This window comes from Trachinotus anak, unplaced genomic scaffold (genome assembly GCF_046630095.1).
Source record: "Trachinotus anak isolate AG129_WGS33_773 ecotype Australia unplaced genomic scaffold, CSIRO_AGI_Tana_v1 ptg000018l, whole genome shotgun sequence".
NCBI classification, from domain to species: Eukaryota; Metazoa; Chordata; class Actinopteri; order Carangiformes; family Carangidae; genus Trachinotus; species Trachinotus anak.
In genome coordinates, this window is record NW_027273869.1 from 13,006,177 (window position 1) to 13,033,866 (window position 27,690).

The following is a 27,690-nucleotide window of genomic DNA, read 5'->3' on the forward strand; positions in this document are numbered from 1 at the left end:
GACCTGGGGGCAGCCACTCTGCAATTTCTATGTCTTTGGGTATGGGCTTATATGAGAGACACTGATGTTGTGTGTGTGTGTGTGTGTGTGTGTGTGTGTGTGTGTCTGTGTGTGTGTGTCTGTGTCTGTGTGTGTCTCCACAAACGGGAGTAACAGGGTCATGGCCATTGGGCCAGGTAATGACTCCCCCACCGGTTCCTCCATGCGGATTTCTGCTCTGTGGACCACCACTCTTAATGATAGTACAGGGAGGCACACTGACTGTTGTGTGTATGTTTGTGTGTGTTTGTGTGTGTGATTACATTTACGAGTGAGAGATGTAGCCTGGGTGAATGTAGATTTGTGTCATTTGACTGGATCTGACACAGCTCCTGCTTTACAGTAACTTATACAGCCTGAGGCTATTAGTATGTATAGGATTCCATATAGTGTCTGATGACGCATGGCTAGTATGGTAATTGGGTTTCAGTTGGACTACAGAGTGCCTGTTTGTTGTGTATTGATTTACCACAAACAGCAGTGTAAAGCCAGAAACCCAGTTGTGTAGAATACCACAAATACTTTAAAAACTCTGGTGTTTTCACTGCAGGAGGTTTTATTGTTTGTTGAATATGCAAACATGTGTCTGATGCTTGTGTATACTTAATGTGTGTGTGTGTGTGTGTGTGTGTGTGTGTGTGTGTGTGTGTGTGTGTGTGTGTGTGTGTGTGTGTGTGTGTGTGTATGTATGTTCGCGTGTGTGCTTGTTTTCTTCCAGCAACATGAGCATTTGATTGAGCTGAGGATGGCTGGACCTCAGCTTTGTGAGAATTTAATAGCTTTCATTTCCCAGCCTGCTTGACCCTCTCCTTGCCTCACATTAGATATGCATTACACCTGAAGTCTCACATGGCCAGATACACCTGCACCCTCTCTTTAGTATATTCTCTCTATGCTCCCCTGAGCCCTGCAACCTGTGCCTCACTGATACTCAACTCGTTTCAACCACAAGGGATCAAGCCTGGAATTACAGTGCATTCAGAAAGTGTTCAGACCTCTTCAGCTTCTTCACATTTTGTTCTGATGCAGCCTGATAGTAAAATAAAATAAAAAATTTAAAAAACATTGATATGATATAATACAGACTTTTAGATTTTTTTTCAAAATTTATTAAAAAGGAGAAACTGAAATATCACACTGACATAACTATTCAGACCCTTTGTTATGACACTTGAAAGCTCAGGTCAGCTCAGGTGCCTCCCATTTCTCTTCATCAACTTTGGGATGTTTCACCTGGGGTCCACCTGGGGTAAATTCAGTTGATTGGACATAATTAGGAAAGGCACACACTTGTCTATATACAGTCTGACAGTGCATATCAGAGCAAAAACCAAGCCATGAGGAGGAAGGAACTGCCTGTGGAGCTCAGGGACAGGACTGTGTCGAGCCACAGATGTGGGAAAAGCTAGAAAAAAACTGCTCCACTGAAGGTTCCCAGGAGCACAGTGGCCTCCATAATTGAAAGAAAAAGATTTTAAAGTTTAAGCATAAAGTTGAAGGGGTCTGAACACTTTCTGAATGCACTGTACATTTTGTTCCTATGCCTTCAAAATACCAAAGAACACTGTGTGTTTAATACTGACTTTGGCCATTGTATTTTTGTTGACATGACACTACATTGCATTGAATGGTGAACTTTGTAATTCTTTCTGAAATTTCTGTTTTGCTGTTGTTCGGTTTTTCCCAAACACCTGTTCTTTTTCTCTTTGTCCTCCCTTTTAATCGCGTTTTCAGTCATTTACAGGATATGTCTCATTATACTGGTGCACAAACTATGAATCAAAGAATGACTGGTGGTAAATTAAGTCACTTTTGAAGATAGTATGTTACACAGTCTGCAGTGAATTAGACCTATTTGATTTCATCAAACCATCATTGTGCTGATTATGGATATTTTTGTTTTGTGTCCACATACTGCAGAGAATAATAGAGGATAATTCTAAACATTATAGGCTTAGTCAATAGAACCATCAAAAGGGCTAAATGATAAATATTGTGTGATGAAATATGTTATCTACAGGACCATCTAGCTTGGAATGGCTGTGACAGCCTCATCAACAACAATTGCAGAGGCTAGAAATCCTTCTCTGCCCTCTCCTCAGTCTGACTATAATTGTTTCACCTTATCAAAGGCTGGGACAAACAAGAGTGCAGATTAGTTTCCATTCAGGGCCAATCTAACCCTTTCAGCTCTCTCTCTCATAATGTGTCACTGCCAGTCAGTCAAACAGCTCTGCACAACAGCAGTGTTTACTAACCAAATGAAGACATGTTGGACATCTAATTCTCCACAGAAAAGATAGCCCCAGTCAGAATTTTTATGACTGTTATTTGAAATCTAAATTGCTTTTATTTCTAGGGTTCTCTAAATGGTCTATTCTTCAATGTTTACAAAGGGTGGGATTGTTTCATATTGTTACAAACGATGCAATCTTTTTTTCTTTCAAGGTCTGTCTGGATAGTAATTGAAAACAATTATCCAGTGCTTGGCTCTGATAATGCCCACCTCTTACATCAGCTAAACCATGTACGGCATTATCTTCAATATCCTTTCACTAAAGCCCCAAATCAGCCAGAGCAGCCACATATATTCCCCTTTAGTGTTTAAGTTAATCCAAATCAATATGTGTGGATGTCCTACACATTGGTGAGACATTCACTCAGGATGCAAAACTAGTTCTTAAAGAAAAAGGCAGATCTGTTAGCTGGAGTCACCTACCAGCATCTCAGTAGGGTTTTCTGTTGGTATATACAGCAGAATGGACATGAACATAAGAGTAGAACACGAAAGACTGAAAAGTGATCACATGCCAAAACACCACACAGTACTCCATCCTCCTCCACCAGCTGTGTCTGGCAGCAGTAGGTTTCTCCTGTCTTGATGTTTGCTTGTGAGGTACACAGTTGGCAGATGACATTGAGCTGTAGAAAACATTAATCCGGGATCGTTTTTTCACTGGGATACACTGTGTTTTGTTGGTGTAGCCCTCTGTGATGGGACTCTTCACTGCGCCATTGCAGTAGTCTCATTGAATTGAGACGTTGTGCTGTTGCCCATCCCTTAGGGAGGCAGAGAGATGAAAAGAAGAGAAAAAGCCTCCCTGCATGGTCCATGTCTGGGATGTGGAAGCTAATCATTCGACCTGTTGGCTATTTCATCCTGCCCAGCAAGTCTGTGACCCTGTGACTCTGAGAACGAGATGAAACTTGCAGTTCCTGCAGGGCTACATGACATCTCCATAGACAAACAGAGGCCATCCAGATACTTGCAGTACAGTTCGGTTGCTTGCACTACCACCTCTATTTATGACCAGTATGACATTTCAGAGTTGGTGAAGTCTGTGCAGAAAAGTAAATTATATAGCTGCCTTTGCAAATATCATGATGGGACAGAAGGCAAAATACATAATCTCTGCTGATAATCAGATTTGGTTCACTGAAAGTGAGTAGGTTTTAAAGGAAGTCTACAGGAAGTCATTATTAGAAGGTAATGGTATTTGACATTGATTACATACGCACAGGGACTGATGGACCTGCCCACACCAAATGAAATGAACAATTACAATAATGTTAATACATCCAGTTGGCTATTGGTATAAAGTACTAGCAAAATCAAACATGGTATATTTTATATGGTAATCTCAAGAATTAACAGGTAAATGAGGAACAACATGAGATCCACTTTTAGTTGCTTAGTTTTCACGTGTTAATTCATTTACTTTTTGTATAGAATCTTGGCAAAGATCAGTGGAAGTAGGAAAGTAATCCATGACAGACTGAGTTTTCCTGAGATTGTTGTCCTTTTCTTCAGGGTGTGTGTTTGTTTGTCAAGAACATTTTCATGTTTACTGCACATTTGCATAACAAGTGAAACAAATTGGCCCCTGTCCTCTTTTTAGCACAGACTGATATACACTCTCTAATAATAATGTATTAACAGGCCCCAGTCCAGTTATGCCAGGTTCAGTTTTTGCTCTCATCAACTCATGCTGCCTCATTATGTCTTGTTGGCTTGTAATTGTATTAAGATACATTATAAAAGTCTCCAGACGATAAAACTTGTAGACTGCAAATCTTCGCAGACATAATTATTGCTCATAAACATTGTACATTATGACTCACATGCATAAAAAACCGGCCTAAAAATGTTATTTGCTGTGAGACAGACATGAACAAGACTTTGCAGCGTGTCTTGTTCACTCCGATTCTCTCTGTCACGCCGTGTCCCTGTATCACCATCTTTCCATTCCTCACTTTTCTCATTGTTATTTACTGCATCTGGTGTCTCACAGAGATGATGTCATAAACCTGGGCCATACAGGGGCATAACAGAAGCATTTATGCTCTCTCATAAATCAAAATATTATAATTTTATAAAAGTTAAACATTTTTTTAAATCATCAAATTCTGATGTAACAAAAATACAATTACGGTACGTATGTAAGTCTGTCAGTTCAGCTTGAGGTATGGGCCAGCTGTAAGAGGTCTGACAATCTATTTTCTTTTAGCAGTGTTATTGCTGTTAAGAATATTCAATGTGATCTAGGATTGAATTTCAGGCAGGGTGGTCTGTGTCACCTGATGTCAAACATGGCAAAACTGAGCGGTGGTGGCTAAGTTGAAGTTGTGTACTTGTGTAATAAACAACACGAAACTAGAAAAATTAGCAGTGAATTAGAATTAATAGCATTTTATTAACAAGGTGTTGCGAAATGATGATGGTCATGACTGAGGGCTTTTCTTTGAAATACATTTCCCTCTGGTCTTGCTGCATGACGGCATTTTAGTGAAGCTAATCTAAGGGCAGCTGCATGCCTCACTTATTTATTATGTGTTAAATATTCATTTTTTGTTGTCAGTATCTGTTATTTTGTCCCTTTTATTTTCTCTGTTAATATATCCTATTATATTGCTCTCAGTGTCCCTCAGGAATCAATAAAATGTAATATAACTGTCTAAAGATATTGAATGCAATGACGTTTAAATGTATATTTACTGTGTATTTGTGTGTGTGTGTGAAAGAGAGAGATTTATAAATTGACGGAGTGGCAAAAACCACCCATTTATTTATTTGCTTGTAATGATTCAGTCACTCATAATGATGATTCACTCACAGAAACTCTGCCAATAAATGCTAACAATGCAATTCTGCTCGTCTTTTTGGCATGAAATTTGAGGTTTTTCCGCCAAATCACAATATACAGTGACACTGTCGAGGAACAAACACGATGAGAAACATCATTATAGAAACACTCACACACAAAAGGCAAGCACTTAAACAAAATGTCCTGCAGAGCACCCTTTTACAGTGTTACTTCTCCCTACTTTTAAACAACAGTCATGCTGGTATGTAGGGAAGTAAACCAAGTTTATAGGTTTATTATATGTATATTTGTATATTAAATTGTGCAATGGTGTGTTTTCTGTGTGGGTTGTTTGCTTGGGGGTATTTATATGTTGCGCTCTTATTAAATCAGGGCTGGAAAAGGAGGAACAGACAGGAGTGATAGAGAAGCACAAAGGAACCCAAAGCGATTAAAGCCCTACTCAAACCAGCTTAGCAGCGAAAGCTTCACAGAAAGCCAACAATGGTTGCCTTCCTTTAAATCTTGCTTCTCTTTTGCTTTCCTTTACACTCTCTCTCTCTTGCACTCTGTACCTCTCCTCCTGTTCTCTCCCTCTCTGAAACAGATTATTTCTTTTCTTTTTCTTTACGTCTGTCTTCTTCGCAGCATGTTAGGCCGCTTAACTTTACAATACTCATGTCAGGTCAAAACCCACCCTCCCTCAGTCTTTCCAATTCAGGATAAAAAGCTCCTTGCTGCATAAGGTATTACTGTATCTCAGTTGTCAAACGCCTCGAAAGTCTTTCTTTCACTTGTTCATTACGACCTCTTCCTTTCTTTTCATTCTTTTATTTCTCCAAAGGAGTTTGAGGGCACTCTCTGGATTCGCCAGGCTTTTAATTGCACTGCAGGTTTTTGTCTAAATCAATAGGGGATTAAACCTGAAAAAGTTTATGAGGGAATTAGATGAGAACAACAGTGTGTGGGTGTTTCGAGAAGAATTGAAGGTTGAGGTTATATCACAGTTTAGGCTGGTATATTTCTCACAGAATTTCTCACAGGACACATATTTATCAACAACTTAGAGTTTCATCAGTGTTATGGCAGCCACATTGGCTGTGAAATTTGACTTATAAACTTTCCACTGCAAGACTTCGGTGGGGATGAATTGCAGCTCTCATAGCCACTTCTCTTATAAGCCCATTGAGATGTTAAGACTATCGGGGATCAACCTGCAGTATATCAAGGGATAGTGTATGGAACAGGAGCCAGTAAGTTCCTCTTACAACACAAAGGGGCCAGTCCGCCAACCCCAAACCACTGTGAGGCACTGGATTAGACCTGGTTTGGTATTAAGAGGGAGAAGAATCCATCCCTGGCCTCCACTAACATCCACACCTCCACCTGCACTTGGCATTGCCCATGAATGCCAGTCATTAAGACGGCTTTACAAAGCAGAGGCCTACCTGTCTCCCAACGGACCGGTTCCACTTCCACATATAGAGCAACCATTGTTTTAAATGCAACTGCTCCCACCCCCTGGAGACCAGGTTTCAATTCACTGGGCACTGTAGCTTGTCTGCTGCCAGAGAGGAAATATGATAAATGTGTCTAACTCTGTTTGTCAGGGAGCACTGGGACATTCTCTTTTTCCCAGGTGCCAGCAGGTGGGAAGGGGGTAAACCCTGGTCAGGTTACTATGTGCATGCATGTGTGCGCGTGCACGTGTGTGCATGAATTTGTAATCCGCAAATAAAACCCCCTTTCTTGTGTCTTTTCCAGGTGCGCCAGAAAGGAGAAATGTGAGCGCTCATCAGAGCCGCGGCGCTTTGCATCAGACATCAAGCAGTGTGTGCGTCTCAGTGTCCACCCAAACAACATCTCAGTGTCCCAGTTTAGTGTCACGGTGAGTGGAGAGAAACACACTACTCATATATACCTACATATGACCTATGTCCTCATATTAGGATCTAAAGATGTGAGAAGATAAACAGTGTCTGCTAAAAAAATTTTACTTTATTCAGTTAAATATTTTTCGTACTAGTTGCTGTTTACCTTATTGTTTTATTACTATGCTTCTTGCTTGTGTGATTTATAGAATAATATGTGGTCAAATTTGAATTAGAAGCGACTGAATATATTTTTCTGTCGGTAAGGAAGAAACACTTCCAACAAGCCTTTATTTTAGTGTTGGCATATTGCAGTAAACAGTGCGGATTGCTGAATGTGTTGCTAGTGAGAAAATCTAGCCTGGCAGATTGACAGTATAATACACTCAAGCATAATTTATAATGCGTTGTAATTATGCTCTAGATTCTGATTAGTAGCCAGTGTTAACTGTGTAATCCTGCTTTACATTATTTTACCGCCTGCCAACATGCATCCTTCAAATCCTGACCTCACAACTTCCAGTCCTGTCCAGTGAAATACTTTCCCAACAAATGTCAACAATCATTAACAGCACACAGTTTAGCTCAGCTGTGTTTGTCAGGACTGTTGGCAGCTAAATGCGCCACTTTTTTCCCCTGGACATTTCATTCTAAAACAGCTGCCAGATTTAAAGGGTTTGAATTGTTTATGATTGTTTAAGGGTATTGATTAGTGTGTAAGGTCCTGCAATCCAATGCAAAAAAATATATAAATAAAAATCTCTCTGCAGGAAGTGGAGAAATGTAAGCTCTTGTCAAGTAGTTGTTTTCACTCATATCTGTTAGGAGAGAATGTGATACAACACAGATGCAATGTCACTTGCACCATGATACTGAATTCTGGTTATAGACTCTTAATTGTTAGCTTATTTAGCTTGTGTTGCATTAGAGTGAAATGAATCAAACACAGACCTGTGGCTGTTTCCTCACTTCATCCCCCTGCACTGCACCAGATTTCACCTGCACAAAAGGCTCATTGTGATTTGACAGTAATTTGGACGGGAACAGGCTGCATCTAATGTATTTAAGTGGCTGTGTACGTGTGTGCCCACACGTGTGTATCCCTTTAGGTGTGTGTGATTTTACTGCATGTCCAGGAGAAGATTGACGGTGCCTGAACACATCATGCTGTTTAATGTCTTCCCAGGCTGAGGCAGAGTTCAGAGTGTTGAAAGATAACCTATTTTAAAGGTTGTAACACTGAATGTTATGAAAATCCCACTGACCTTAACTACCTTAAGTGATGTCACATTTCATTTCCCATTTCCTATTTAATGGCACCTTGGAAATGGTTTTAAATCCAAGAAACAAAGTGCATCAATATCCAATGTGCTTTTCTAAGGTCAAGCCTGGATGACTATTTTCCATCCGTGTTTCTCTGAGGGTCACACGAGGTGTTGATTTTCTGCGGTACACCTCTGCATCTCTCTAATGATATTCATGGGGTGAGTGTGTCTGTGTGTGCATGATGTTGCTCAAGCCTGGGCCTTTAGAGAGTGTTTAACCTTTTCCCAGCAAGAAGGCTTTACCCAAAGGCTATGCCACAGATCTTCCGTCCAACTGATTGCAGGGCAGAGACTTCTGCCAGACAGACAGGGGCTCCTCCTTGACCTTTGTGTTATTAAATATTTGTTTGGAAGGATACGCCAAGGCATTCTTGAGAGTAACTGAGACAATTCACTGCTCAAATCAGACCTTTTCTAAGAGAATTATCCATCTTTGATTTTAATCCTTTCTTTGGTTATGAAATGTGTCTACTGTTGTCTCTATATGTATACATATATTGTTGTTGTTCATTAAAGTAGCCATGCCAAAAGCTACACAAAGCACACAAACAGACTGAATTACTTATCGCTTTTTAAATAGCTGAAACATTGACATTGATCAGCACATGCACAGTATGGTTTTATACATTACAATAAATGATGTCAAAGTTAAGTTAGAGGAATATGAGCAATGACATTTGTAGGCAAATTTTGTGACTTACTTTTTAATAATTTATACAATGGGATATCAAGTTAAAGTCGGAATATTTTTTCTCTCCTGTCTCTTTTGTGACATCTAACTGCTTTTGAATAAATTCTCTCTACAGCTAAGACATTTTTCTTTACCATGGCAACATGGACAGCCCATCATCATATATCCTCAGCATTAGACATGGTGTGTTATAAACCACAGGAGGGCATTTGTGTGTGCGAGTGAGTATGTGTGGCGAATATTTCTGTTAACATGAGTGGGTTATTTTCATATTTATTCAGCCCTGCTGTGGCCAGGCTTGGCCGTGACTACTCTAAATGTAATTGAGGAAACTCAAGGTCTGGCTGTATTCCCTCCTTAAAAAGAAAAATAAATTAAAGTGGGAGAGGAAGAAGGTGAGCAGTAGAGTGAGCAACAAACGAGAGAGAGAGGATGTGTAAGAGATAGAAGCCCGGTCATGCAGTCTCCATCTTATGTGGGAAGCTGTGTATCTGTTCACACGCATGCTGCCGTCTTTTCATTAAACAGCAATATAAAAACAGCTCAGGTCAGCCCTTCTCTGCCGCTGAGGCAGCTCTCAGCATCACATCACAAGTATACTATAGACTGCACCTCAAATCAATGCCTAGACCAAGGCCCAGTGCAGACACGCTTTTCCATCAATATGTATATTTTGGTCTTGACCCCACTCCAACTGCCTTCCCGACCCTCTTTTTTTTTTTTCTACTTATTCAAGGACAGTTTTTTTCCACTCCTGCTCTACCTGAAGCCAGTTTATGCAGAGGTGCCGAGAGCTTACACAGCGTTTTCAAATGAAGTGTGAAAATTTGCATTCTATATTTCCCATAGAGTCCTCTTTTCCCTCCCTGTCCGGCAGCTTGTAAGCCTGCCCTTTTCTCCTCCATTCTTCACTGCCTCATTTGTTCACCTCAGTCTTCCTGTTAGTTCTCTCTTCCTCTTTACCTCAGTCTCTTTTCATCCTGCACTTGCTTCGGCCTTCTACATTCAATAGGCTTGTTCCATCTCTTCTAACTCCTCATCCTTCCACTTACCTCAACTCTCTGTAGTTACCATTTCTTTCACTGTCTGCCATCAAAACACCCTTTTTTCTCACTGAGCCAGAGCGTCAGGACATTAAGATGGAATGTGAAATCCATTCAGCTCGTTGATGCCATGAGGCGTTATGGGAGGTGGTCAGAAAAGTAGCAGCGCTTGTGGCTGTCAGATACGGGCTATTAAGATGACACTGATTTCAGTTTTAAGTCAGTCTATGCCTTTCTGCATCAGAGTGTTTTGATGTTATTTGCTGCATCTGATGCCTCATTCAAGAGTCCCCTGGTGGCTCCTCTGGCCACTGACCACCCTGCAGATGGATCTTTATTCTGCACAGAACTTGCAGCTGTGCCTCTCACGAGTAATATTATGTTACAGTCATATTTGAAGAACATACTGGCTCCAAAACTGATCTGAAGAGCTCACAGATGCAGGAGTCTCATTCATATAATAACAGTTAGGGACACAGAACTTGTTTATCTCTGACCATGGATGCAATTATGAAATGAACTTTGTCATCCTTCATCAATAGTATTTTAAACTGGCAATTTGTTTAAAAAATAAAAACAAAAAAAATAAATAATTATATTTGAGTGACTTTGTTGATGTGAAATCACTCAAAAACAATGAGTAACTGAATCCTCCCTATTTTTGTTATCTGTAGCTGGTGCTTGTTCATGACTTTCAAGAGCTCATTTCATTATTTTTATATCAGTTCATTCAGTTGCTGTAAAGTGAATATTTTGTGTAATATTGCACAGAATACTGACAGCTGTTAACTCTCTTTTCTGTTTTTCCCTTTCTCCAGTTGGTGTTGGAAGCCCATAATGTCCCAGAACTTTCTGCTGGAGTCAACTGCACCTTCGAAGACCTGGCTGAGATGAACGGCTTAGTGGAGGGAAACCGAATCAAGTGCTTCTCACCTGCTGAGAAGGAGATGCCACGTATTATTGTTGACAAAGGTGAGGGGATTGCATTGCATTGCATTGTGAGCATGTACAGAAACTCACTGTTTGAGTTTCAACAATTGATCTGCTTTAGAGCACCTGTTGAATACATGCCAGGGAAGCACACATTCATCTGGATGTTCTCCCTTCAATCAGAACCATGCTAGACCTAGGGCTATAAGTGTTCTATGAGTTTTTGTTTTTCTCATTGCCATCAGTAAGTCAGCGAGCCTTGGAGCACTGCCTAAGGACATGTTTAGTAATTGAGTGAACATTAGTTATTAGTCTGCTGTGGGATTTATTTACCCATTTTCCCTCAAAGTGGATACATTCCAGAGGGAGTGATGGGACCCCAGTTAACCCCAGTGCACAGAGGAGAAAATCAAGCTGCACAGCCAAGTGTTCTTACTATAGCTAATTCAGAGCCTGGAGAATACACAGTCCCCTCAGACAATGTCACTGTTTCTATTACTTTCAAGAGGCTAAAACATTTATTTTTTCCACAAGCAAAGGAGGGAAAATATTATTTCTCTTCTTTATTCTTTTCCTCTTCACCTCCCCTCTCCGTGGTCGGCTAAGCCCGGTCTAATTGAACCAAGCTCCCATCTGGGAAGGCCTGTCCCCAGGCAGGTAATCCTTCATTACCAACCCTCAATGTGTCCTCATGTTGCGATAATGAAGATGCCATCCTTCCATAGTTCCATGAAAAGAAAGAATGAATAATAAATGAAAAGAGAAAATAGACAGAAAAGAAAAAGATGGTGATCCATCAATAATGGTAAAAATTTACATACAAAGGAATGTTCCCTGATGATTTTTAGACAATGTAAGAGCTCTGAAGAAAATGCTTGTTATCATTTTCAAAAATGTTATCTATGTATTGTTTAGACATTTGTTTCAACAGCCAGGCATGAGGTAAGTGTAGACTAAAATGCAGAGATAGGGAGCGAGAAGACCAGCGTTTATTACAGTGCTGGTGAGACCTTTTTAAGGGTCAGCTGTACACATGCACAAATATTCACATGTTCCCTTATTCATTCAGCGCACCCGCATTAATAGAAGCATCACACACACAATAAAACACACTGCAATAAAATGATCCACAGACAGACATCACGCAGCTGTACGGCTGACAGGAAGCCCAAGGGTGCTTTGGGGAATTAAAAGCATTTGTTCAATGTTTGCCATGTCAGTCACATGTAACACTGGTGATGCTGCAGTTATGCAAACATAGATGTGTAAACATGTACTCTGAGACGCTAACATGAATCCTTTGCTTCGTCTTTCGCCCACACCCACAAACACTCATGCTTATATCCTTTTCTTATGTCAGGAGGAGAAAAACATTCCACAGTTTTTCCTATATTTGAATGTTTCATCTTCCATTTTTTTTTAGTACCCATTAGTCTAAGCTTGGTTGAAAAGAGAGAAAAGAAGGAAGAGAGGTAGATGGAGTGAAGAGAGAGGAAGGGATAGATTTTGTTAGCAGGCTTCAAGGTAACATTTAGGTGGCCTAATTAGGACAGATCCGTTGTCAGCGGCGCTTTACTGTGATTGATGAATGATTCCTTCTTTGTTAGAGAGATGGGGAGAGACACGGGGGAGAAGAAAGAGTCGCAGTGTGGAAGGAAGCGAAGAGACCTGTGTGTGGAGATAGAGTGGGGATGAGAGAGAGAGGTACAGAGGTAGAGTAGAGAGAGCAGTTAGATGTGTGGATGTGCTGTTGAATTAAACATGAACTCCTTCATTAGGGCCAGACAAAAGGACACACCAAATACAGATGAGGCGCAAGCTTACATACACACACTTGCACACAGAAACACACACACACACACACATGGTTTTTGTTTCATCTTCCTCCCCCTTTACCTTGTCAAAGACACTCAAAGACTTTTCCAGGGGAATACTTTGCATCCCAAGGGAAATGTGTGTGCACCAACTTGTATTGTCTCTTGTAAGGTGGAAGGCACAGGGAGACTTAACCCAACAAAACCCTTCTACTCTCTCTCTCTTAAGAATCTACCTTTACCACTGCAACAGGCTGAGCACCTGTGGCTCAAAGCAGTGCAGTCATATTGTCTTCATGGGAAAATCTAATACAACTAGACACTGAAAAAGGATATGTGAACAAGTGAATAAAAATGTTATCGTACAGGCAGCTGTGACGTGCTACCGTTATCATTATTATGCTGTTACATTTTTCCCATTTATTTCACTGCTGTTAGTTTTTTTTCCCCCTTACTGAGCCTTTTTTAAGCGCTATATTAATTTTGACTTTGACCTATTGCCTCTAGGTGACCACCAGATCGTGCAGCTCTATCTCAAATCCAAGGAGACAGGCCTGGCTTTTGCCAATACCAGTTTTGTTTTCTACAACTGCAGCGTGCACAAGTCGTAAGTCTGTCTGCTTAAAGCTTTCCAAGTTGCTTTCAGCTGTGTCATTTCTGTTTTTCATGTACTCATTTTTTAATTACAGAGAAGTAAGAATTTAACCAGATGGGTCAAAGCATGCAACAGTTGTAGTCAGTTAAACATTTCAAGTTTGAGTACTCCAGCAGGTAATTCCTTATCCCTTCATATCGATGAAAAAACTGAAGCTGATTCTTAAATGTTGGAAATTGTATTGTATAAATGAGTAAGTAGGCATATTGAGTTTTTGTTCTGAAGTGTTTTTGCTGCAGTTAAATACTAATTCACAACACTGTCTTCCCTCTCCTCTGCTCTCCATTCAGGTGTCTGTCATGTGTGAGTAGTCCCTACCAGTGCCACTGGTGTAAATACAGACATGACTGTACCCACGACCCTCGCACATGTTCCTTCCAGGAGGGACGTGTCAAGAAGCCTGAGGTGAGCCCTAATAAAAGTGTTTTAATAGGTTTACTGTTTTCTTGCTTTGACATGAACTCATGTCACATGAGCTGTGTCCAGGAGGCCCAAGATTTCCAGCAGCACCTCTAGGTTCAAAGACAGTCAGACTGTGGCCCATTAAGAGAATGTCCAAGAATCCCCATAGTTTTAATTCTGACCAGCTCCAGACAGCCTTTTCGTAGTGGGCCAGCTAAGTAATAAAACACAGTGAAATAAATTGAGGGGAAATGTTTGGCTACGTGAGGCTAATAGCTGTCATTCTAGGTTTCACATGCAAAAAGAGTTATGTTAAAAGGATTGAGACACCTTTCAGCTGTAGCGCTTCCATCTGGCATGAGTCTCTTGGCATGTCTTGCTGTTGACTGCACATCAAAGGGCAGTGGAAGCTAATAAAACAGAGCCATTTCCTCTCGCCCATCCCTATTCCCAGCGACAGCTTAGTCTGTGTGAATTATCAATAATATTGGCAGCCACTTCTATTCCCGTCGAAGCAGAGCCCACTGTAATTAGGCTGCTCTGCTGCAGAGGACATGCTACTCACTGGATGGGGTACATTCAGTGAATGCCCCCAACCTGCCCACTTCCCTTCCTCTGAGAGGGGTCTCTCTCTGACTTAGAGTCACTGCCACAGTGGCGGCCTTCAGAGTAGAGGAAGGAGGTTAAGAAAGGTTTGGGTATGTTCCTGTGCTTGTCTGTAACGTCTGGTGTTGGCCTGTGGGTAAACTATGTCTGTGTATCTGCATGCATTCTTTGTATTTCTATGTTTGTGCGAATGTGTGTGTTTACAGTTTTTGCCTGCCTGTGCCCTGCCAATTTATGGTACTTTTCCAGGGAGGGTCTTACAGGGAGTTAGTGGCCTGTTAATCCTAGCCTGAGGTGAGCTGTGATGAAGATCACTACTGCTCATGTCTGGGTTGGCAGGCACTGCACGACGGGCAGGGACAAGCTTAGCCAGATTGCTTCCTTTGATGAGCAGTCTGCTCTCAATTGTGTTATTCCACCCATGTTTCCCCCAAGCCATTCAACCTGCACAGATGATATTATTTTCTTTTTCTGCGGTTTCCATTATCCTTTTGAACCTTCTGCTTAGTCAAGCCCAATCCTGAGTCTTTGCAGGTTTACTTTTCCAATTAACTCAGGCACTAGTGGTCAATATTGACTGAGGATAATAATGTGTGAATCCTCTCCTATTGTGTTGATGACTAAAAGAAAACCATAAATAAAGTGAGGGGGATTTGGTATTAGCACATTAATGATGTCCCTGTTTTTGACATGTTGTTTCAGAAAAAGCAGGTGTTTTGCAGGCTTAATGACTTTTAATTTGCTTTTAATTAACCCCTCAAATCCAAGGTCATGTATTTGCTGCCAGATTTTTGGTTGCTGTTTTGAATTAATAATTTAGACACACACACACACACACACACACACACACACACACACACATGACCATCCAATAGAATCATTCCCAAATTTGATGAAAGGAAACAAGTCAACTTTTCCCCATGAAATGGGGTGGCCTCTTTCTGCTGGAGATGAATTTTTGTGTACTATTACAATTAAGGGATTTCAGGCAGTGATCTGAATAATCCCTCAACGCTATGCTAATGATTGACGCCAGGCAAATCTCCCTACTGGTTGAGCTTGTTGTTAGTATGCATGGCAGGACAGAGTTAAAGCCAGGCCTGGGCGTACAGTGGGTGCCTTTCTATTCATGCCAGCAGTGATATGGGCATCCGGATCAGACGTGTGCCTCTTGGCACATTAACCAAGGCCACGTCCCTGTTTGCCCTCCACACATCTCAAGGACTTAGCCATTCTGATGAGCCTCACTGACAAAGAACATGCATGCGGTTCCATTTGGTTCCACTGAATAAATAGCCAAGAGTGATTCCTGACCACTGCTGTTCCATTAAGCTAGGAATAGGCTGTGTTTGTTAAACAGTGTTTGTTTACCTGCATATTTAGCACTTTTTCAGACCACGACCCCCTCATTAAAATTGCACACAACTGTCAAAACCTAAACCAACTTATGAAACTCAGGACACTTCCTGTTCTCTTTGTCTGATAAAAACCACAGGAGAATATTTCTCCTTCTTGCTCTTCTGTCTATAACACAGCATTCTCATATCCTGATCTGCTGCCAAGCCTTTCCCTAACATATTCAGCTCATAGGAAGATACCAAACATATGAAAATATTAATGTTACTGAATTCTATCACTATCCCCTAGCACATATATATGTGCATTAGTTACTTCTTGTCTGTGTTGTGGTGATCAATGCCTGGGAGTTTATTTACCAGGAACTTATTGATCAAGAGATCAATTTAATTTTATTAAAGAAGCTAAATGCCAGTAGTAATAGCTGTTAGTTGCCAATATTAGACAGCATGGTGGAAAAAGGTGCTTTGGTCCGACTCAAATCAATGTCATACACAGGCACTGACTGCTGAGGAGTCAGTTGAGTATTAGCAGAGTGAAGAGGAAAGGGATATCTCAAAATTTAGAATGAAAGGAAATGAAACAAGTGGGATTGAAATAAAATGAAGATACTAAAAGAGAAAGGGCTCATAATGCCACTTAAACTGCGAAAGTGGCTCAGTGGTTTTGTTTATCACCCCATCAAACTTAATTGCAGCAACATCGCAGTCTCCTCAGATCTCAGCAGTTAGTTTAGTTAGTAGGATGTTATCATAACCAAACCAAAGTCGTAATAGATCATAATAAGAGAAAGGACAAAGAGGCAGCATGAGGCCAAAAATGACAGGAGAAAAAAGTAACCAGGGAGGAGGTATTTGGGGAAAAAAATTAAGGTGAGGAAGGAACGGTGGAGTAGGAAAAAGGTGAGGAGTAGCAGGAAAGGAGGGAGGGTGAACAGAGAGCAGGAGAGTGTCTTTGCCCGAGGCTCTGTAGGAAATGATAAAACAGAGGCCAGTTAAGTGGAGCTCTTGGTAACCACAAGGTGTGTGTGTGTACGTGTATGAAAACTTAAGATCCTCTTCATCTTCACACCCTACGCTGCTATAATTACGGACTTCTCTCTCTCTTTCGCTCTCGCCCTCCCTTGCTTCAAACTATGCCAAGGGCTTTTACATTCACAGTTCCCACTCTGCTTCCTACTTTCTGTCACTCTCCCTATCTCCACCCTTCACACCTCCCACCAGCCTCTAATTATCAGATCTAAGTAGGTCCCTGAGAAGAAAAGAAGTCCGGAAAGAGAGGGGGAGAGAGAATCAGTGTTAGTTGATAAGAGAATGACAAGGGTCAGTGAGCTAGATAGGACAAAAAACAGAGGCTTGGTTTAGAGAGAGAGAAATGAAGGAGGAATAAAGCACGAGCACGAAGGAGAATCAGAGCTGGGGTCAGACAAAACAATGAGTCAGTGATGGCAAGAGGAAGAAATGAAAGATAATTATGTAGTGAGATAAAAGAGGTACCAACTTGGTTTTCAGAAGTCAGTGCATATTATGTGTTTATGATGAGTCATGCCGTTGACAGGTACTTTTCTCTTTCTAGTGCTTTAATGTGAGTCCTTGATTACATGACTGCAGGACTGTCGCAGATGTTCACATCTTCACACACAGCTCCCTCCCTCACATTTAAGATATATTTTCAGTCTCTCTCACCAACTAGTTGTCTCTTCCTTCAGCCAGGAGAAAATCTTCAAGTGTTATTTCACCCAAGATACAAAAGAAAGTTCCCTGACTCTACTGGTGTCTACCCGTGCGGATAGTTTTGGTTAAATTTCTCCAGGTTTTTATATATCCACCAAATCAACAACAGCATTTGGTTTTAGAAGTAGGTCCCATGTTACTCTAAATGATCCATTTAACATGCCGTCAGTAGTTTTCAACTGGAAAAACTAGAAGTGTGAATGAAAAATGTTCACAGTTTGGTCTGTAGATTATTGCGAGTGATCATGACTGTTTCTGGAAAGACTTTTAATGTAATTTGTAAATGATATTTACGACACATATGAAATTCACTTCTATTGAGGATTGCTGTAGAAATATCAGACAAATAGCTTTAAAAAACAGGAAAATAACTAACTGCATGACTAGATCTAAGTGACAAAATGTTATTATAATTTTTTTATTTTATCTTGTAACGTTGGTGCAGTGACTCTTTAAACTCTTTAGCCTTCTAAAACAATGCAAAATCCTACCATATTTCACTGCTCCTCATCCTCCTTCTCTTGGTTGGAGTCAGGCAGTCGACAGTCGACAGTCAGGTGGAGTGGACAGCGTCAAGAGTTGTGAATTTAATTTTTTATGTCTGTGTGATGGCACACAGCTAGAGTTCGTGCATATTTCTGGGGTTGTGTGTGTGTGTGTGTTTATGTAGCATGCAGCTTGTGTACATGGATCTGTGAGGTGATTTGCATTTGTTCCTCTGTGATTTATCGCACCTCAGTCATTGGGGGTTGAGAGGGTGGGGAGCAGCAGTAAACACACTGACATCAAATCAACTTAACATTGACGTAAATCTTAACAGCAAGCATAACTGCCAACATCACCAGTATCAGTAGCCAACTAGGATGTACACATGTTTGTCCAAACCACTGAGAGCCCACTTGGCCTCAGGGACTGCTGGCAACGATCATGCTGTGTACGGGAGTGTGTCTGAGTGTACATGTATACATACAAACAGTAAAAACAGAGGTAAGTGCGAGGAAAAACACAGGGTGTCAACAGCATACATGCTTGCTTGTAGATTGTTTCCACATCATGAATTTTTCATAGTTTTTGAAGTAAATAAGGCATTTATTCTGAGCTTGTATGTTTTATATTTTTGTTTCCTCTCTGAATAAAAACAGTGAGAATTAAGATTAATTAAGATTTTACTGATTTCAAACACACAAGGAGAATGACAGGCTGTACTGCTAGCAAGGTTGATGATGTGCTGTTTTGTGTGTGTGTGTGTGTGTGTGTGTGTACAATCTGCAGTGCTGGGGGAACCCTGCATCAGAATTACAGGGCAGATGACTGGTTTATGGGTTTAAATAAACTTGTGCGTGCAGGCCTGGGTGTACTTGTGTGAATCAGTGTGTTTATGTCTGACCATGTAAGATTATTTACCTGAGCCCACATAGATGATTATTTGGAGCATAGCTGTAAAATGAAAACGACACTGATGTTAGTGTTGTAAAGAGAATTGTGGAAGGTGTTAATGAAATGTTGAAATAGTGTGGATGTGTGTGCGTATGTGTGTAGTCAGCTGCTGTTGGAATTTGCATTTAGAAGTTTTCCATCCCCTTTCCATGTTGTCAGAAAGGCAAGATGATACAAGAGATGCTGTCTGGCTTTGACTTGTGGCGTTAATCTTTTACTGTAATGGGATTCCAAGGCTGTAGTTTCTGTATGTGTTTATGTGTGTGTGTGTGTCTGAGAGCATACACTCACATGTCAGTGTGTTAACCTTGGATCTACTTAGATGTACAAGGAACTGTCATTTTGGCTTGAGTTTAGTTTCTCAGACACTTCAATGCATTTTAGCTGTGATGCCCTGTGTGCGTGTGTGTGTGTGTGTGTGTGTGTGTGTGTGTGTGTGTGTGTCTCTGCGCGCATGCAGTCCTATCACCTCATCACCATATGCCACTATCAGTGCAGATCTGTGTCTTTGAGATTCAGCTTAAGTCACCATGTTAAGTCATCCTCCAGTGCCTCCTGTGGTACCTCCTCATTTCCCCAAACCAGATCAAATTTATTGTCCCTATTGTTCAAGTGTATTAACTGGAAGAGATGTGATTAAAAATGGATTGCATCTCTCTTTGCTCTCCCACTCATTTTCGTTCTCCAAATACGACCCTTCGTTCTTAGGAAAATGAGATTTGGAAGAGCAAACACGCATGCACCACCTCTTCCTTCCTCTCCTCCACCACTGAACTCACTCACCCTGTGTGTCATTTATCTATAATGACTTTGTGAATAGTGTCACAGAGCGTCCCCCCTCTCTCTCACCGCGCAGCCATCCAGTCAGTCACTCAGCCTAACCCAATCAAGTGGCTTTTAATGAACTTCAAACAAGTGTTATCACCCAGTTCAACGTGCGCTATGCTTCACTCCCCCCCAGCTCCATCCATGCAGGGGTTCACCTTATCTGCTCTCCTTCTTTTCACCCTCTTTCCCTCTGCCTCTTTGACATGCTAAGGCTCCTCCTGTCGCATACGCTTAATGGTATTTTTTGCCTTTTTCAGTCGCTCTGTTCTTTTGTTGTTCCTCTCTCTCATTTTGCCTACTTTGCTCTCTCTCTATCCACCGCTCTTCAGCGAAAACATGAAAGTTTGCAAAGTACTTAGGAAAGTGATGTTCTCTATTTACTATCTTTACACTCTTTTAGCTCCCTCCTCACCTTTCACTTCTGCTTGTCAGTCACTTTCCTCCTCTTGCCACTGTTTTTTTTCTCACTTGTCCTCTGTGTCCTCCGCTGTTTGCCTTTTCTTTTTTCTTCTCTGTCCATCTCTTCTCCTCTCCTTACCTGTCCTCCTCCTCTTTCCACTCCTCTCCTCTTCATCTTTCAGGCAAGTCGTAGGTGCTCTATATTTAGCCATCTACTTACACCTGAATTGATTGGCTGTTAATTTTAGACCTCCAATTGCTAAGTGACGTCTCTCTGTCTCTCTCTCTCTCTCTCTCACTCACTCTCTTACTCTCTCTCTCATTCATTCTTTCCTAATTTTGATCCGTCAGTGATGAACGACCAAACAAACTGAGAGCTCATATTTCTCTATAACAGTCTGTTTCATTGTATCATTAATGTTCCCCTCCTGTGGGTAATAACAGTGGAGTACCAACTGAGCTGGCCCTTCATTCACAGTCACTGAGCAGATCCTAGGACTGTGTAACTGAGAGACTGTGCTGAGCTCAACCTAACAGGAACTATCACAAATAAAAGCCCTAAAACAAGTGGCTTTGTCGTTAAATTAAATTAATGTTGGTGAAGTACTGTTTGTTGTTGGTGTCTACTAGCTGATGAGATAAATGATGAAAGTGTTGATGGCTCTGAGTTAACAGAACACTGACAGGTTTTAGGAAATACTCCTGGTGCAATTAGCACCATCCTCAGTGTCTCCAAACAGATTTAACTGATGAAAAATGTTGATGTTGATCATTTGTGTATGTTCTTTACTATATTATCACTAACAGTAAAAAAAAAAAAAATTAAAAAAAATCAGCGCTCAAAATTTTATGGGGTGAGATTGTGTTTTTGTGAGTAATCCAAAAATTCAGCACCAGATGAGCTCCTCTGCGACAAGAGCATCTGGAATAGATCAGCAATCTGATAGAAATTAACTTATCTGAGGTGCCAAAATTGGCATCACAGATAAGATCAGTTTTTGGATAATTGAAATTATGTCATGATGTTTTACAACATGAGGCTTAAATAATTTGAACCTAACTGTCTATTCTGTCCAAATGGTCTTTTGCATATGAAGTATGGGATAGGAAGAGCCAGATTTACATTGTGAAAGTGGATCTCAAATAGAATTTGTTGTCTTCCTAATGTTTCACTGCTCTCCCATTAAAATGCATGAGAAAGGTGACAGGCGAACTGCACTTGTAATAACACTCAGGTGCAGAATGCATCTGAATGGAGTTCCAAAAGGCTCAGTTAATCTAAAGCTCAAAAATGATAATGCAGGATTTCCCTGAGTAACATCAATCTCGTTGAAATTATGCATTAGACCCACTGAGAACACCTGCAGTTAGTCACTATCATTCCTCGCCTCTTTGTCTCCCCTCCAGGGGTGTCCCCAGTTGCTGCCTGCAGAGAGGATCTTGGTTCCCGTGAACGTGGTAAAGCCCATCACACTACGGGCAAAGAACCTCCCCCAGCCCCAGTCTGGTCAGAGGGGGTACGAGTGTCTGCTGACCATCCAGGGAAACGAGCACCGAGTCCCTGCCCTGCGCTTCAACAGCTCCTCAGTGCAGTGTCAAAACACATCGGTAAGGAGTGTGCGTATGTGCATGTGTGTGTTTTTGTGTGTCAACTTCTGCGACATATCATCATTGACCACCACCCTCCCACAAACCAACACAATCTCTATAAAGACGCCCCATTTCTATAAAGGTTTCCCATAAAAGAGACCATAATACTTTTTCGATCTCTGTCACACACATTCAGCTACACACACAGGTACACACACTCATTCCAGCTCAGGGATTTTTGCTCTTCTGGCGAGACAGTGGGTAGATGAGACAAGAGCCTGACTTTGTCTCACCTACACAACCATGCCTGCGATCGGGTTCCATTCACTGACTGAGTAACGCATTGACAGCAATGAAAGAATAGCATGAAAAAGGCTTTATGCTAGTCTTGATGCTAATCGTCTGTTGATACAATAACATCTCATCTTCCTGTCTATCTTCATCACTCTGAGCATGTGTGTGTGAGTCAGTGTCTGTGTGTAGAAATGTCTGTGGGATCTGTGTGCATAATCAGAGTACAATCCAAATATTGTACTTTGATTGAGCAGTGAAGGAGGGAAACTGTAATTTAGCGGAAAATTATGATTCTAGCATCAGCCCTCCATGCTGCTGGTGTTACAGAAGCAAATGAAAAATAATCTTCTCTTTGAAAGCTCTCCGCTCTGTGTAGTGTGTTGTTGTGAATTCAGCATGCATGTGTGTGAGTTGACGTGTGTACTCATTGTGTGTAAAGCCACCTGTTGATGATGTGTTTCACATTCAAAGGAGTATTGTGATACCATAGCATTTTGGAGTTGGAGATAATAGACAGTTTAAAGTAGCTTAACAGCTTCTCTCTTACGCTCTCTCTTACACTCGCTTCCCCATCTCTCCCTCCCCCTGTGGTTGCTATGGTGACAGTATTTCTACGATGGGATGGAGATGAGCAGCCTTCCCGTGGAGCTGACCGTCATCTGGAACGGAGATTTCAGCATTGACAACCCCGCCCACAACAAAGGTGAGTATGCACAGAGGCATGTGTATACTCACGCACATGCACATATATGCATACACACACACACACACACACACACACACACACACACACACACACACACACACACACACACACAAACACACACATCTTACCTTTGTTGTGTGGACACTCATTAAGATAAAGCATTCTCTAGCCCCTTACCCTGACCTTAACCATCACAGCTGAATGCCGAACCCCGAATCCAAACCTGAAACTAATTCTAATCCTAAAACCAAGTCTTTACCCGCAAACAGCCCTTTGAAGTTGTGAGAACCAGCCACAATGATGGTTTCAAAATTTGTCCATACAACAATAGAAAGACATGTAAACACACACACACACACACACACACACACACCAACTTTTGGCATAGTTCACACAGTATCATAAAAACCACACACAAATACAGTCGACATAGTCTGATAAACTCTCACTTACACACTCACACTTAGGCACACAGACACAGACACACACACACACACACACACACACACACACAGTAAAGCTGCTGCCTCCCCATTGTTGCCCTTGGAGCCGGTCTCCATGGCAACAGGCGGGCGGTGTGCTGAGGTGCAGCATCCATCCTCTGATGTTGGTGTGTAGAGTGGTTAACTTTAACGCATCCTCTGTTATGCTTTACTTGTGTAGGTCTCTCTTTCGTCTCCCCGTCTCTCTCTGTTTTCATCTGTCCATCACTTCACTGTTGTCTGTCTGTCTCTTCCCAACTCTGATTTCCATTTTCTTGTGTCCTCTCAAGTATTATTTCTTTTCAGCTGTTTCTCTTATTTGCTCTGTCAACACTGCTCTGGGAGTTTGGCAATCTATCAATCTCTTTCACCACTGCCTCTCTCCTCCATTCATTTCATTTTTCTCATCTCAGCAATCCATTGTGCTTGCATACATTTCAGAAGAATAAATAATCAATATATAATGAAAGCTAAAATTTAAAATATGAATCTTTTCTTATACCTTGCAAGGTAACAGTTATAGCTATAAGATATATTTCTCTGCCTTCCTTTTTTTCTGTCTAACTCTCCATCTACTCACCGTACATGTGGAACGACAGCTTGATGCTAAATTTTTAAGCACTCAGCATTCAGCTGCTGAGCTTGATTCAGTTTGGCCACTGGCAATCCAGCACCATGAGTGTACCATGCTGGGATAGGAAAACAGCAGCATGCTAGGGGTTGTAGTTCTCTGACAGGAAAACAACTCATTTTAACCAAAGGCAGTGGAGTCAGGCATAAGAAGCAAATTGTTAAAATGTGGATGATATGCCAACATGACACTGGGCTGTAAGGCAAAGTTTGTACAGTGTTTGTGTGTGTTTGCAGTTGGTGTGCACGTGTGTCTGAGTCAGATACAGTATACAAAACATATCCTCAAGCATAAGTGTAGAACCGAAGAAGCAGCAAAAGTTAGAGAAAGACAGGGGGTTACTTAAACTAGAGTCCTCCGCTATCCTCCTCCTACCTTTGTTTGCCTGTGGAGGAAGCAGCTCCTAAGGCGTCACTTGATGGGCAGATCACACATGCCTCTAATCACAATTAAAAAGAAAATGGTTGGCCCGTTGCCATGGAGATGATATGTTAAATGTGTGGTGGGTGAGCCGAGGCGAGAGGCAGCAGTGTAGGAGCCTCAGAGAGAGAGAGTGTACCGAGAGCATGATAGATGGAGAGATAATGAGACAAAGATATCAGCAAATGTCTCTTTTAGAGTGTCGAGTTTGTTGTTTGCATATCCAAACAGCGGCTGACAGACATTGAGCGAAATTGTAATTTGTTGTGTGTTTTGAAGTGTTTGTCCATCATTTTGGAGGCTTTTGTCCAAGATAAATTCACATGCATTCGCAGTTCCGTAATCATTTGTGCAAACATTTGTGCAAAGGTTGTTCACTTATTCACTTGTCTTCTACTCTTTCTCCCTCTGCCATTACCTTCTTCTGTCATCCGTCCCTCTCTTTCCTCCCTCCTGCACAGTCCATCTGTACAAATGTGACGCCCAGCGTGGAAGCTGTGGTTTGTGTCTGAAGGCAGACCCACTGTTCGGGTGTGTCTGGTGCAAAGGAGAGAACCGCTGCACCCTTAAGCAACACTGCCCCCACCCTGAGAACCAGTGGCTGGAGCACAATGGCATCAACAGCAAGTGCACCCACCCACGGATCACACAGGTGAGACACACACACCGGGAGACACAAGTGTCACTGTCAGCATATGTTCACAAATACAGCACATACTTTACACGGTAACGCTAACATGGGCCAAGCAATGCCAGCACTGATGTAAGTACTTTTTTACTCAAAGGCCATGCATGTAAACCTTAATTACAGTCCACTGATGGGAACATACTTATAGCCTACTTAGCAAAGCTCAGACGATGTGGCCATTGATCATTTCAACATAATGGTAGAGGCTGAGTTACCACCAGCGATTCTGCCTGACAGCAAGAACAATATATTTTACACCTTTTCACAGTGCAGTTACACATCTCACTCATCAAAAAGTTTAACCGATAATGATGTACTAGAATCACAATAACAGCAATCATGTGAATAGGCATTTCAGATGTCTTTTCTCAAAACCGTAAGTGGATGGAAATGAACTCCACTCTTACTTTCACACTCAGATAGTCCATGTAAGGCTTAGACGGAGACAAATCATCCTCACTCTTGTTAGTTATCAATCAACTCTGCACAGATGTTCACAGAAACCCCCACTTAACCCAGCGTGCTCCTGAAAACCATGAACATGGTGTGAGGCAAATAGACTTGACTTGTGCAAGACATATAAAAGGAACAATAGGGGGAGGGGTAAGGTGAGATGAAGGATAAGATGATACAAAGGAAAGATGGATGGAAAAGATGCCCAGATGAAGAGAGAGGAGGATGGATTGGGTTCCCATGAAGGAGAGGTGTGCTGACATATGGGTAGACTGAGCCCGAGTAGAGTCACAAAAGGCTGAAGGGGTGGAAGAAGACCCCCAACTTACCCCCTCCCCTTTTCCCCATGATGGATGTTCGGGTCCCCTCTGCATCTCTTTCTGAGGAGCGTTAGAAGCAGATTGTGACTGACGAGAGCTGAAGGGATGAAGCAAAGCGTGAATAAAAAAAGAGAAGGGAATCCCCTTCGGTGTCCTGGGGAATGATGGGTTTGGACAGAGAGAGGAAGGAGGGATACAGGAATGAAAGAGTAATCCCTTCTCTGGTTTCCACTCCCTATGGCATCCTAGACACACCAGCATACAGATATGTGGTTGACCTTGGTGGAGATTTGGCGAAAGCAACACTATAAATCTATGACCTTACACCATGAACATGATCATTTTAAGTGAGGAAAACAAGGGTTTCAGACAGGAAAAGAAGACAGAAGTCTGGAGTTCAAGGACAAAGACATCTCCAAAACAGTGGACTTAGTTACCTGACCTTCTCTTCTTCTCATTGATAACCCAAACCATTGTGATTATCTTTATCCAGGCATAATCAAATCAACTCTTGAGGAAGGTGATTAAATTTTGTCCCTCATTCCACTTACTAAAGAGTCTGGATCAGTCAGTTGCACTCTATTATTCCTCCACTCTAGTGTTTGTCTTCTCCCTGAACAGTGGATTTATTCCTGGAGATGGGCCCTGTATTTCTCCTTACATGCCTGAGGCTGCAGCAGGGACATATTGCAGCCTTCTCACGTCCCCCATAAAAACTGTCAGCGGGTGAGGAGTGAGGACTTTTCCAAGACGACCGGGGCCCTAATGCATTCTAATACGCTTCATTATAATGACATCTCCCATCAACAATATGAGGGGGAGAGACTCACATAGAAAGATGGAAAAAGAAAGGGCGAGAGAGGGAGAAGTGATTAAGTGTTTGCCTCTACCCAACCGTCAATTATCTTGTCAAAGTCACAAATCTAATCAACGCCTCATTGCGTCTCTCCCTCTCTCGCTTTCATTTTTTTACCCGTTCCTTCTCCTTCAGTATTTCTCCTTTTAAGTCTTTCTCCCTCTCCATCCTCCATATTTGCTCATAAATGGAGAGCCACAATGCATTGTGCACAATCTTTTTAATTGCATGTATTGTAGCCCCATTCCCAGAAGGCTCTTTTTTTTCATTAAGACATCAGCGGGGAGCCTTATTAATCAGACATTGAACCGTACGATAACGATATCTCCCACATGACAGCCACAGGACCTGTGTCGTGCATGACCTAGCTTGAGCTTGCTTCTGTCATTCGATCGGCCAGTTCCTTTCAAGCCCAACTACTTCATGTGTTTCAATTCACTTCCTTGAAAAATAATCAAATAGTCAAATTAAAATCTTTTGATGCACATAACATAAAGATTATCACACTACAGAATACAAGAGCTTTAAGCCATGAGATAAGCCCCCCCCCCACCCCCACCCCCCACCCCACACACACACACACACACACACACACACACACACACACACACACACTCACTCGGCACTCTACCCGAGAACACCACAGGGGGTCACACAGCCTAGAACAAAAACAATGAGAGTCTCAGCCTCAGTGAAAATCCTTGGGATTGCTATTTTTCAGGGGAATGGTGACACAGCACCATAAAAGCTGGGTTCCTGCCTGCAGCATGGAGGACTTCTATTTGGCAGAGACAGATAGGGACAGACTATTCTGTGTCCGTTTCCAACATCCATCCATCTGGGCTGGCCTGATGATGTGTACGCACACACTCAGTGGCCAAAAAGTAATTGTGTGAGTAAAGTGTTGATGGATGTTTGAACGTCCTCATCAACAATGAGAAATGTTGCTGATAAATCAAAGGACACTGATTACTGCAAAGATGTCACCTAATGCCAGGTTTTAAGTTAATCTTATGTAATAGATTGCTGTGGATTTC

At 41.7% G+C, this 27,690-nt stretch overlaps 1 protein-coding gene across 4 annotated transcripts in view; it reads left to right on the forward strand.

Annotated features, from left to right (window-relative positions):
* plxna4 (plexin A4) overlaps positions 1–27,690 on the forward strand; it is a 235,218-nt gene that overhangs the window by 162,693 nt on the left and 44,835 nt on the right. For all 4 annotated transcript variants that reach the window (XM_071501750.1, XM_071501751.1, XM_071501753.1 and 1 more), the window contains exons 6-12: positions 6,888–7,011; positions 10,872–11,025; positions 13,305–13,404; positions 13,743–13,857; positions 21,621–21,821; positions 22,704–22,800; positions 24,798–24,988. In XM_071501750.1, coding sequence (XP_071357851.1) covers positions 6,888–7,011; positions 10,872–11,025; positions 13,305–13,404; positions 13,743–13,857; positions 21,621–21,821; positions 22,704–22,800; positions 24,798–24,988 — 982 coding nt within the window. The remainder of the gene's footprint in view (positions 1–6,887; positions 7,012–10,871; positions 11,026–13,304; positions 13,405–13,742; positions 13,858–21,620; positions 21,822–22,703; positions 22,801–24,797; positions 24,989–27,690) is intronic.